The 13,718-nt window shown below is 43.5% G+C and overlaps 1 protein-coding gene across 2 annotated transcripts in view; it reads left to right on the forward strand.

Annotated features, from left to right (window-relative positions):
* Positions 1-2,539: 2,539 nt before the first annotated feature.
* Positions 2,540-13,718, forward strand: part of LOC139552738 (A disintegrin and metalloproteinase with thrombospondin motifs 2-like) — a 112,778-nt gene continuing 101,599 nt past the window's right edge. For both annotated transcript variants that reach the window (XM_071364764.1, XM_071364765.1), the window contains exons 1-3: positions 2,540-2,696; positions 3,823-4,247; positions 12,122-12,290. In XM_071364764.1, the coding sequence (XP_071220865.1) occupies positions 2,612-2,696; positions 3,823-4,247; positions 12,122-12,290 (679 nt within the window). In that variant the 5' untranslated portion in view covers positions 2,540-2,611. The remainder of the gene's footprint in view (positions 2,697-3,822; positions 4,248-12,121; positions 12,291-13,718) is intronic.

Genomic DNA, 13,718 nt, shown 5'->3' on the forward strand with positions numbered 1-13,718 from the left:
CCTGCTCCATGGGCTTGGAGTCCCCCAGTCTAGGGCCAGCCTCCTGAGCCCATGTCACTCCTCTAGAATAGTGACCTCCCTAGGGACACTGTTAAGCAGTCCTCTAGTCTGTAGCTCAGTTGGTAGAGCATGGAGCTTGCAACGCCAGGATAGTGATTTACATTTCCCCCTAAAATGTAAGCATGCATGACTGTAAGTCACATTGGATGAAAGTGTCTGTCTAAATGGCATTTATTATTACTATTATTATTATTATTATTATTAGTAGTAGTAGTAGTAGTAGCAATAGCAGTAGTAGTAGTAGCAGTAGAGGTAGTAGTAGCAGCAGAAGTAGCAGTATTATTATTATTAGTAGTAGTAACAGTAGTAGTAGTAGCAACAGTAGTAGTACTAGTAGTAGTAGCAGTAGCAGAAGTAGTAGCAGCAGTAGCAGTAGCAGCAGTAGTAGCAGTAGTAGTAGCAGTAGTAGCAGTAGTAGTAGCAGCAGAAGCAGTAGTAGTAGCAGTAGTAGTAGCAGCAGTAGCAGTAGCAGCAGTAGTAGCAGTAGTAGTAGCAGCAGAAGTAGCAGTATTATTATTATTAGTAGTAGTAGTAGTAACAGTAGTAGTAGCAGTGGTAGTAGTAGTAGTAGCAATAGCAGTGGAAGTGGTCCTCTAGTCTGTAGCTCCGATGGTAGAGCAAGGTGCTTGCAACGCCATGATAGTGGGTTGCATTTGCCCCTGACCATCCGTACTTAAAATGTAGGCATGCATGACTGTAAGTCACATTGGATAAAACTATCTGTCTAAATTGCATTCATATTCATTATTATTATTATTATCAGCAGTAGTGGTAGTAGCAGTAGTAGTAGTAGCAGCAGTAGTAGTAATAGCAGTAGTAGTAGTAGAAGTAGCAATAGTAGTAGTAGTAGTAGTAGTAGTAGTAGTAATAGCAGTAGTAGTAGTAGCAGTATTGGTGGTAGTAGTAGTAGCAGTAGTAGTAATAGTATTATTAGTAGTAATAGCAGTAGTAGCAGTAGTAGTAGCAGTATTGGTGGTGGTAGTAGCAGTAGTAGTACTAGTAGTAGTAGTAGTAATAGCAGTAAAAGTAATAGTAGTGGTAGTACCAGTAGTATTAATCATATCACTTGGGCTCCCGAGTGGCGCTGCGGTCTAAGGAACTGCATCTCAGTCACTACAGACCCTGGTTCGATTCTAGGCTGTATCACAACCGGCCGTGATTGGGAGTTCCATAGGGCGGTGCACAATTGGCCCAGCGCCGTCCGGGTTAAGGTTTGGTCGGCGGAAGGCCGTCATTGTAAATAAGAATGAGTTCTTAACTAACTAGTTAAATAAAGGTTAAACAAAATAGTAGAAGCAGTAGTAGTAGTATAAGTAGTAGTAGTAGTAGCAGTAACAGTACTACTTGTAGTAGCAGTAACAGTACTACTACTTGCAGCAGCAGTAGCAGTAGCAGTAGCTGTAGTAGAATTAGTAGTAGCAGTAGTATCAGCAGTAGTAATATAAGTAATAGTAGCAGTAGTATTAGTAGTAACAGTAGTAGTAGTAGAAGTAATAGTAGCAGTAGTATCAGTACTAACAGTAGTAGTAGTAATCGTAGTAGCTGCAGTAGTAGTACTAGCAGTAGCAGTAGTAGTTGTAGCTGTAGTAGTAGTCGTAGATGTTATAGTAGTAGTGGTAGTAGCAGTAACAGTGCTAGTAGAAGTAGTAGTAGCTGTAGTAATAATAGTAGCAGTAGTAGAAGCAGTATTAGCAGTAGTAGTAGTAGTAGTAGTATTATTAGTAGTAGATGCAGCAGTAGTAGAAGCAGTAGTAGTGTAACAGTATAACTTTAGTCCGTCCCCTCTCCCCGACCCGGGCGCGAACCAGGGACCCTCTGCAAACATCAACTACAGTCACCCATGAAGCATCGTTACCCATCGCTCCACAAAAGCCTCGGCCAGGGGAACCACTACTTCAAGGTCTCAAAGCGAGTGACGTAACCGATTGAAACGCTATTAGCGCGCACCACCGCTAACTAGCTATCCATTTCACATCCGTTACACTAGCAGTATTAGTATTAGTAGCAGTAGTAGCAGTGGTATAAGTAGTAATAGTAGTAGTAGTAGCAGTATTAGTAGCAGTGGTATAAGTAGTAATAGTAGTAGTAGCAGTAGTAATAGTACCAGTAGTAATGATAGTAGTAATAATAGTAGTAGCAGTAGTAGTAGCAGTAGTAGTAATAGTAGTAGCAGTAGTAGTATTAGTAGCAGTAGTAGTATTATTATTATTAGGTTATGCCCCACAGACCATGGAAAGGCAATGTCATTGGGTGATGGAAAGTGCTGGTTCCCACACCGATGTCTTATGCCCATTTGTAAAGTTTGTTATCGATTTAAAGTGGGCAAATATTTGAGCTATATCGTTATCAATGTTCCCTGTAAGTGAGAATGTGACGTGTAATAGAAATTGAGAGAGTGGATGTTTTTCAGCTGTCACTGTGAACACTATCAAAGACCGAGAGAGAGAGAGAGCTTTAAGATCTGTTCGGGAGGGTTAGGGGCTGGTAGATCGTTTATCTAGAAACTCAAAGTCCGCCTCTATCCTGTGCGGTCTTTTTCTTCGGACCTGCAATGGATGTGACGACTGGATTTGCATTCTTTATTGTTTTTCTGCAACTAATTCACGCGAATGGACTTTATATATCCAATAGCATAGGTATGTGGGATTTGTGATATTATAGGCTACGTTTTATACAGTTGTGTAAAGCTTAACCTAGGCACCACCGTTGAGAATATGATCTGATCACGATTCGACTCTTGATGCATGTCAATTTCACAGAGGTTATTTCGTAGCCCAGAAATGTTCAATAATATTTTACAGAAACAGAAATATCCTGGAGTTGGTAAGGCACTGTAGTTTGTTTAAAAACAATGCAGTGTCTCAGTAAGGTTTCCCTTTCTTTTGCATGACACCAACTTTTTCCACATTTATTTTGGATCCAAACACAGTTTACGTGCGCTCAAATTCAGCATGTAAAGAACATTCCAATGGCAGATTCATCATGCACTATTGATAAGTCGTGAATTTGCTAATTTATTGAAGTTTTTACAGCAGTTAGGCTATTAGTTACCCTAACAACAACAACGACCTCTCCAAATAATAATTTGGAGAATAATAATACATTTTGACTTGTAAAATAAATGGTTGGAATTAAATTAAAATTGACACTTCAATTTAATTAATTTAATTACCACCTCGATTATTTCAAATTGACAGCTTTGAGCATCACACTGTCTTGACGCGTGCTTCCCTGCGTCACCTACTGGGTGGGTCACTGCTTCCAACCTAAACTGAAGTCGACAAAGTGATGGACACAGTCTTGCGTAGTCTTGTTGTAAACATAGAATTTGAAATTACTTAAGAATGATAGTCTGCCTACCTACCTACCGTGTAAAACACATGCTCATCTGCGCGCGGGGAACGGGCGTGAACACTTTGGCAATTGGCACCCCGAAGTTTAAAACGCTGTTTGATAGGCCTATTGTCCAGGTTTCTTGTTGCCTGTGGTTTATTTGATATGGTAGGGAATATACCAAAGTCAGTTGTGGCTGTAAAATGTCTGATCTATATTATTCACAGATTCACATTGTATGATGTCATGTTTATCAAGTGAGACACAGCATATTTATTTATTTACCCATGCTATTTAGATACCAAAGCTGTACCTGCTTCAGTGTGTGTGTGCGTGCATGTGTGCGTGTGTAACTGTGTGCATCTGAGCTCCTATGCATGATTGTGTGTGTATTGATCAGTGTGTGACTGTCTCTCCCTTTGCACACAGAGTCTCTGCAGCATGTCCTGAGGGAATATGGGGTGGTGAGGCCTGTGAACACTGACGCAGAAGGCCGCTTCCTCTCAGGTGCTGTCTCCGCACCTCAGCTGGACAGCCAGCACCAGCAGGTCTACAGACGCTGGAGGAGGGAGGCTGCAGCCGCCTCAGACCCCAGCCATGGAGACCTGGAGGAAGGAGAGGGCACCGCCAGGCACAGGGAGACACTTTTCTACAACGTCACTGTGTTTGGCCGGGAGCTTCACCTGCACCTGCGCCTCAACTCCAGGCTGGTGGCCCCCGGAGCTAAAGTGGAGTGGCATGAGGAGGGCAACCAGACCCGCTACGAGCCTCTACTGGAGAGCGACTGCTTTTATGTAGGAGAGGTCACCAACGTCAGGGACACATCCGTCGCTCTCAGCAACTGTGATGGCCTGGTAAGTGCTGCACCGTTGATAAATGTATCCCTCACGTATAGTTATTAACCTGCTAGTACGCCTGTAGAACGTATTAGGTAGCTTCAGTTGATAGACAGAGGGGGCAATGCCATAGTAATAAAGATGGCTAGACTGAGGTCATCCAAGAGGCAGGGCGGGATTGAAAAGTAGAACCCCTGCCCTGGTAGATTGTTGTGGATGTGTATCACTGCACAGAAGGACTGAGGATATTTTCCATGTCGGCAGATGTTTTTCATATGGTCTGCATCAAAATAGAGGATTGTAAACCAAACTAAAGCTGTAATCTCATAATGAAACAAACTTCTCCCTGCTTGGCATTGCGGATTGGCCTCCACCAGGTAGGGTGGCAGTATTCAGTATGCAGGTCATTGCTGATTGGCCTCCACCAGGCAGGGTGGCAGTATTCAGTATGCAGGTCATTGCTGATTGGCCTCCAGCAGGCAGGGTGGCAGTATTCAGTAATGCAGGTCATTGCTGATTGGCCTCCACCAGGTAGGGTGGCATTATTCAGTATGCAGGTCATTGCTGATTGGCCTCCACCAGGCAGGATGGCAGTATTCAGTATGCAGGTCATTGCTGATTGGCTTCCACCAGGTAGGGTGGCAGTATTCAGTATGCAGGTCATTGCGGATTGGCCTCCACCAGGCAGGATGGCAGTATTCAGTATGCAGGTCATTGCTGGTTGGCCTCCACCAGGTAGGGTGGCAGTATTCAGTATGCGGGTCATTGCTGGTTGGCCTCCACTAGGCAGTGTGGCAGTATTCAGTATGCAGGTCATTGCTGGTCGGCCCCAGGTCATTGGTACTGCAGGCCAGGCATGAGTATCACCATTAGCAGACTGCAGCAGACCAGCAGCAGAGTGGAGCTTGTGTACATAAAGTGTCTCAGAGAAGGAAAGAGTGCTGATCTAAGATCAGGTCCCTCCGTGTATTCATTATGATCTAAAATATAAAACTGATCCTAGATCAGGTCCCTCTGTGTATTCATTATAATCTAAAAGATAAAACTGATCCTAGATCTGCACTCCTACTCCAAGATTCTTTATGAATATGGGTCCAGAGTTGGCTGCTGCACTGAGAAGGGCAGGGGCATGATGCTGGTCCTGGACCCCTGCTAAGGGACACGTGAGTAAGGGATGCCCCACCAGCAGAGGCACAAGCTGTTGCCATTGCCACAGTATCTGTAGGAGGAAGTGACATCCACCAAATGATTCTCAGAAAAAAAGTGATGTGTTGGTATGGCCTCTTAGGTTAGATTTAGTGTGAGTACCAGTCTCTTTAGCTAACATTTCACTCGCCACTCCTTGTCATTGCCAAAAAATACTGGTCTTTCGGCAATGTCAATGTTCAATATGCGCTGAATTTACAGCGGAGTTGCTCATTGGTTGTTGGAAAAAACATTATTATTTTCCATGACATCATGTGGAGCTTCGAAATTAGAATTTATAACAAAGTAAGTTGTATTTTGATGCTTAAAATCAAAACTAAGACATTTTGTGGTTGAAATTGCTGTATGTATTTAGTTTGAGAATTTAGATATGAGCATCTGAACAAACAAAAAACTGTTGCTTAGCAACCGAATACCAACGTGTTCTGTGGAGAAAAAAAGATAAGAGTTCCAAAATGTGCATAACATTTTTGTTGTGATTGGAAGATAGCTGTGAGGGTGATCGAATCAGGATCAAATCCTCTGTTTTCCTCGATCTCATTAATGATAGAACGTTAATATTTGAAGATGGCAGAAAGGCCAGTCTCCTTGGCACATGACATGGAGTACAGGGAGTGGATTAGCTAAAGAGACTGGTACCCAGGCTAAATTAGATTGGGTGGCCTGAGCAAATCTGCTGTGGCCTATGCTACAGACAGTTGTCATGGAAACCATCATCTTATGCAATTTGTCCTGAGGGGTCAGCCTGTCAGTTTAAAGTCTCTCTGTGTGTGTGTGTGTGTGTGTGATATCTATCTATTTTTTCCCTCATCCCTTCTCTGTGTGATCTGTCCCGTATGACCTTGCTCCAGAGATGCATTGCGTTGCTGAATTGTAATTAAATATAACTTACATATCACTTTCTCTGTGTTATAATATCAGAGCAGTCAATCCTATACTACAAGGGTTCTTAAACTTTTACAGCTCGAGACCCGAATGAGAAATTGACCGTTCCACCATGACCCAAATCGTCCTCCAATGTCACAAATTAAGAATAAATAGTGTGTGATTATAGATGTATTGTCATAACTCACGACCCATCTCTCGCATGCACAGGGCCCACTTTGGGTCCAGATCCATAGTTTAAGAAAGCCTTCTGTACTACAAACAGTAAGAACAGCTGGTAGTCTTATCCAACTTTCAATCAAGCCACCAAAGACACCATAATCCCATACAGACCACACGCTTCCCAAAAGTTCAGGAAATTAAGCAATTCTGCGTTGTGATGGTTTCTGTGTTGGTTGGAAATCCTTCAGCCTTTGCACGATATAGCCTATGTCAGCTGTGTTTAACATAGTGACAAAGATGCAGCCTTTCTAAAGTTTCTGTCGTCCCAGGGGTCTTTTCTCAACACAAGCGGTAGATGTCACTTATTTAGTTGGGTTAACTTTTGTGCTATAATCAAGTCGTATGAATTTTGTTCATGTTGCTCCTCTGGCACGGATGTGGCTGGGGTGTTTGGAGCTGTGTCCGTACTTACACGACCTCCGAGCCTTCTCAAATCAATGTTGAGCCAAATGCACCAAATTGGACCAGGGCTAACTGTTTCAGCCATCTGTCGCTCCTCTCCCTGGTTTGGGCCAATAGGAGTCACTCTCTTTGTGGTGTTGAGCGGGGTGAAAGAGGAACACTTATCAGGTAGGGCCATTCCAGAATCCCCTGGCTCTCTATGGAGTAGCTGTGGCCTTTGATTATTCCATTGGAAGGACAGAGTGGGGAGCCCACTGTGACTGCACTGGCACACTTCCTTTCCTCTCACCAGGAGTTTAGATTCATTTCTGTTTAAGTGTGGATGGAAACCTCAGTCCTAATTGTAGGATACAAGATAGCATTTTTCTGGTGTTATTTTCTTCCCTCTCTCCATCGCTCATCCATCTGGCTGTAGACCCAGTCCATCTGGCTGTAGGCCCAGTCCAGCAGGCTGTAGACCCAGTCCATCTGGCTGTAGACCCAGTCCATCTGGTTGTAGGCCCAGTCCAGCAGGCTTTGGGCCCAGTACATCTGGCTGTAGGCCCAGTCCATCTGGCTGTAGGCCCAGTCCAGCAGGCTGTAGGGCCAGTCCATCTGGCTGTAGTCCCAGTCCAGCAGGCTGTAGGCCCAGTCCAGTAGGCTGTAGGCCCAGTCCATCTGGCTGTAGGCCCAGTCCAGCAGGCTGTAGGCCCAGTCCAGCAGGCTGTAGGCCCAGTCCATCTGGCTGTAGGCCCAGTCCAGCAGGCTGTAGACCCAGTCCAGCAGGCTGTAGGCCCAGTCCAGCAGGCTGTAGGCCCAGTCCAGTAGTCTGCGTGTTACATTACTGTTTCAAAGGGACATATTGACGCGCTTGTCAGGATTTATAGTTGAGAGAACAGGCCCAGCTGGAGTGAAAAGAGGATCTTTGACCTGGAAGACACAAGGCCTCTGCGATAGAGAACAGGTCTATACACCTGAATACAGCTGACCTCCTTAGAGAACACTCATCACAAACATGGAAGCCAATAAATATCTTGTCATGTTTGTTTTTTGTTTGGTTCTGTGTCAGCTTTCTTTCGGTGCCACGAGACTCAGTCCAATTACACAGATTTAATATCTATATATATAGCGTTTGGATGAATTCCATGACTGACACCATAGCATTTGGAGTTGTTGATGTATTTGATGGTGTGTAGGAGGAGTGTGACCTTTATAGAAAGATGTTGCAAAGGAAAACGTTTCAAAGGAAAAGAGTCTCAGAGCGCACATGGACAAAGGGTTGTTTGTGACTCTATCCAAAATGCAATGTGAAAGTGATGAGTGGGAATGAAGAGGAGGAGATTTGGTCTTGATGGTTTCCGTCTGGACCTGTCTGTAGTTACAGTAGGAGAATTGGTCGTGATGGTTCCCGTCTGGACCTGTCTGTAGTTACAGTAGGAGATGTGATGTCAGCCACCTGGCTCGTCCAATCCCTGCAGGAGTTGCATTCTCCAAAATGAAAACAGCAGTGTGCCGTGGATGTTAACCAAGAGAATTCATAAGGCAGTCAATACATGTGAGATCTGACCTGATGATCCAGGACATTTTAATGTGTGTGTGTGTGTGTGTGTGTGTGTGTGTGTGTGTGTGTGTGTGTGTGTGTGTGTGTGTGTGTGTGTGTGTGTGTGTGTGTGTGTGTGTGTGTGTGTGTGTGTGTGTGTGTGTGTGTGTGTGTGTGTGTGTGTGTGTGTGTGTGTGTGTGTGTGTGTGTGTGTGTGTGTGTGTGTGTGTGTGTGTGTGTGCGCGTGCGTGTGTGCGTGTGTGTGTGCGCGTGTGTGTGTTTGAGAGAGAGGGAGACAGATTGTGTGCGTTCGACCAGACTAGAGCATATTTCACTTTATATAGTTCTTGTTTTATTGGGCTTTTATCGTCGTGTGTTGATATTAATATTGATGTGGTTGTGTTGATTCCTGACACCTGTTAGTAGAGTTCTGCTGCTGTGAGTTTGAATGACAGCTTGTAATGAACAGTGAAGGGAGGCAGCCCAAAAGGGCTTTCAGTTTCTACTCTCTCTGATGTCCTACATTCCTGTTGCCAGTGGTTAACAGAGAAATGAAGGAGATAACTGGAATGAACTTCAACAATCCAACTCAAATCATAAGTAGCTTTGGCCTGTACATCATAGCACCTTTGATTCTTGCCAGGCTTGAAAATGAACATGGTTGATGATATTTTATTTATTTGAAACTGACGATTTTGACTTGTTTATGTTAATTCAGGACTTTATACTGTATCCAACTCAGGATCAAAATGAAGTTTGCTCCAGGACTCATTAATCCTTGAATCCCAGAGATTTGGTGGCACAATCTGAGTGTCTATTTCACTTGCCACAATAACAACTGGCACAATTCACTTCCAAAGTTTAACAAAACATCAATTTTTGATTTGATTTGATTGAATGTAATCGATTGATAATGTGTTAGATTATGTTGAAAAGGCTGACAATTAACACAGTATCATGAGTGGAGTGCTGATTCAATTAGAGGTTGAGAGGAAGCTTGAGGAAGTTTAGAAATCCCTTCTTTGGAGCAGTGTGAGTGAGGGTCATGTAAACCAATGAGCTGTTCAATGAGATGTTCAATGAGAAACTAACACTGAATACTGTGAGTCAACAAGTTTTTCAACGCTTTTGGCCTTTTTACAATGGAAACTATTGCCAAGGAACATAAGGTCATGCTTTTGTGCAATGGAAATATGTCTCTTAAACAAGTTTTGTGGATACGGCCCCATATAGTCTTCTTAAACTTTCCTTTCCAACACATAGAGTGTGAAGACGCTGTCATTAGGAAACAACTTATCCACTTTATTTCCAGTTTAAACACTGTATTTTCTCTTTTCCATGGCCCTTCCACTGAAACATAAATCCAGTAGTGAAAATTGAGAGTTTATTCTAACTTTTAGTTACCCAGGGTTAGGTTTTACAATGGCTCTTTCATTCATATAAACTTGAAAAGATTACTATTGTCAACCCTTTCAAAGCTGTCATTACCTCAAAGAGGTGTACTTAGCTGCAGTATACATTATCTGTCATTTCACACAGAGCTGTCCTTGTGAGAGCTAAGGTAGTGCTCACGTGATTCCACCCCTGTTCAGTCAGTCAGTCAGTCAGTCAGTCAGTCAGTCAGTCAGTCAGTCAGTCAGTCAGTCAGTCAGTCAGTCAGGCAGGCAGGCAGGCAGGCAGGCAGGCAGGCAGGCAGACAGACAGACAGACAGACAGACAGACAGACAGACAGACAGACAGACAGACAGACAGACAGACAGACAGACAGACAGACAGACAGACAGACAGATAGATAGATAGATAGATAGATAGATAGATAGATAGATAGATAGATAGATAGATAGATAGATAGATAGATAGATAGATAGATAGATAGAAAGCTGGCACCAAGGCAAAGTTGGAATATGTCCTCCTCCTCCCTACAGACATAACTACCTCTGGATTAATGTATTTTCCTGCTCCCTCACACACATACGCCACACACACACACACACACATACGCCACACACACACTGAACACTGAAAAGTTAGGGTATGAACAGCAGGTCTCCCGGGCGACCAGTCTCTTAACGAGGCAGCAGGCTGACCCCCTTGGCCAGATCCAACGATCCAAAGGCAGCACAGCGCTGCTCTCTCCATCAGAACCCTCCCTCCGCCTCAGGCAGGCCTGACTCTGAGCTGGAAACCGGGACGGAGCTGCTCAGGCCCTCTCTCTCAGGCTCTGCTCTCCTATTTCACTCTTGGCAGTCCAGGCAGGCTCTGGAGCCTCTCAGGCTTATGGAAAAGTCTCATTGTTACAGTGGAGCTGGATCACATCTTCAAAAGGATTCTGCAATTCAGCATGGTTTATGCTAACTTTTCCTTAAATTCTCCTGTCAACGTTTACAATTTTTATGCTGTTTTACAGCTAAAGATCTACAGAGTGGTGTGGGTATAATACCTGAATAGTGGACCACTGATCCAACTGTGTGGACACTGTAGACTTTTTCTGACAGTAAAGCTGGTAGTGAGAGCTAGTGATTTATTTGTGATTGTTAAGTGAAGTTGATCCCTCAAATGTTAGTTTACGATTTTCAATTGGCAAGAGAGAATTTGACATCTGGGAAAGTTATTTGTTGTTGAAGACAGAGTTTTATTTCAGATTACGGGTTTGGATGTCTATCACAGTGTAGCCAAATGGAAAGAATTAGTATGTAAAACCCCCAGCCTTGCACCATTGTTTAATATAAAATGACATGACTTAGTTTATTTGTTTTTCAACGTTGCTGCAGTAAAATATAGCCTTCCCTGTCACAAGGTAGAATGGAAATTCTTGCTTTCAAGACTGAGGTATGTGCTTCATTCCTGCAGCCCAGAGTAGAATCTTTCCTTTATTCACTAGCATGACTTTAATAAGCTGTTAGAGTTCTAGAGTTCCTGAGATGAGGTGACTGAGCAACTGATTTTCTGAGTGGAAGATGTGTACTTAGCCTTGCTGCGTGTGGTAAGGTAGGTTAAGTTTGACTTCACAGTGGCTCAGAGAGCTGGCTAACCGAGGTGTAACTGCTGGTGTCGATTTATGCAGAGTCCAGATCTTTCCTTGATAATGAAACCTCGGGAGGATGTGACAGCTCCTTGTGTAATATTTCTCAGGAGGCTGTGCTAAATGGCAGTCTCAGCAGCCCCTCTCCAGCTCTATGGTCGGGGTCAGAGAGAGAAGCAGTATTGAGCTGACCCTGAACAGGCGTGTCTGTTCCAGTCACAGTGTGTTTTAAAGTTTACATTCACATCCCTCCTCTTCCCCGTTCCCCATTTTCCACGACAGACACAGGATAGGGGACCACCTGGTTTGGGCTGTCACGCCACATTTTGTCTGCCTGCATTTATGGAAGTATTAGTACCGCTGTTTTGGCTGGTCTAAATTGTTGATCAGATGGTTGATATAAATTTGCCCCATATTGATCAACTCATGTCTCTTTGCAGTCTCATGTCATTTGTATTTTTGTCAATGTTGTCCTCTCTTCGGGCTGAGCTTTAAAGTGGTGGATATATTGATTATTGTGCATTTCCCTTCTCAATTAAGTTATTCTCAAAGTGTTATTTAAAGTTGTTTTTCTTCCAGTTAGATAGATGCTTGTGATTGTAGAGTTCAACCCCCTTCTCATCTCATCTTTCTCAGGCAGGAATGATCCGCATGGGGCGGGAGGAGTTCTTCATCGAACCCCTGGAGCACCGAGGGGGTGGGGCAGGGGAGGAGGAAGGCGGAGACGGACGACATCACATCGTTTATCGCTCCTCTGCCATTAAGAGACCCCATGTCAATCAAACAGCGGACTCTTACCCCCAAGGTAAAAGGAACTTCAGATACACCTCTACAGAACCCGCATGCTTTTTCTGACTGTCAGGAGACATGATGACATTCCTTCATAGGTCGTCATCATCTGTAACTTTAGAGTGCTGAATGCTGCTAAGCCTTATGTGGGTCTCTTCTAGACATTCCATTTGTGTCCCTGTTGAAATATCTGTTGAACTGGCAGTGAACTCTGCTTTATTGTACAGAGAGAAAACAAACGTATCCCTCTCCAAGCCCTTCTAGTTCTCCTTGTCTAGCCTGATGAACAAAATGAACGCTATCCAGAGAAAGCATCTAATTTAACTTTTTTTTTTTTCTGATTTTAAGTACTGCCTGATTCTATAATGTAATCTTTAGTTCATTCTATACATAACCTGTCATGACATGTGATACGCTCGTGAATACACTTTCTGGCATGTCTCTACAGAGCAAATCAGACTGGAGGATAGTTTGACACCCTTGTAGGACAAAGCAAAGGCTGCTAAACTCGAATTAACCAAATGTTCTACTTTTCTTTCTCAAATGGATATCTACAGTATGCAGTCATTGGACTTATAATAAAGGATTCTCACTGGTGGGAAAGTACACTATGGTGCAATGTTCGTTTCTCTCTAGTTCATAGTCTAATCATCAAACTATTTAACCCCCCCTGACTCCCATTTGACTCTGTCCATTCCCTCCTCAGGGGTGGTCAGAGTTCACCAAAACTCCCCTGACCGAGCAGATAGAAGATACAGTAATCTGAGTGGGTGGATAAAGACATGATAAAGTCATAAAAGGGATTCACATGTCACTTCAGTTCCAACCACAGAGCTCAGCCCGAGGATATTGGGAGACTTGCTTCTCAGTCACTTCAGATGTGTAGGTTTTTTCTGAGTAGTTCTAGTCTACTCTGAAAGAATATACAAAAGACATATGTATTCCGGGCATTCTGCCAAGTTGGATTGTTATACACAAATTCTCATAAGACAAATGCACACATGCTCTTACACAATTAATATATACATAAAGAACACGTATTCACACAGTTACACACATAATTGTATGAACTTCTAATGGGGAAACTGGAGACAGGAGAAACACCCGCATGATGGACTTTGGCATCAGCTGTGCGGATTGGATCGGAGGCTCAGATGTAGTCGCACAAATCCATCAGAGGTGTGTCGTTCGCAGCCAAGACGAGCTGCAGCCAGCCAACTCCTACGTGGCAGGGCTGAGTGCTGATGTGATATTAGCCTACAGTAAACTAAACTCCTCCAGTGGAGGAGAGCATGGCTGATCTAGAGCAGAATCTGGATGGACCTTGTAAAGAGAACGAAAGGACATTGAGTAAACAATAAACGTGAAGATTGTTTTTAATATATTTAAAAGGAAAAAGACACATTTTATTTGAAGTGTTACATTTTGCAACATAACTATCTTG

This window comes from Salvelinus alpinus, chromosome 24 (genome assembly GCF_045679555.1).
Source record: "Salvelinus alpinus chromosome 24, SLU_Salpinus.1, whole genome shotgun sequence".
Taxonomy (NCBI): Eukaryota; Metazoa; Chordata; class Actinopteri; order Salmoniformes; family Salmonidae; genus Salvelinus; species Salvelinus alpinus.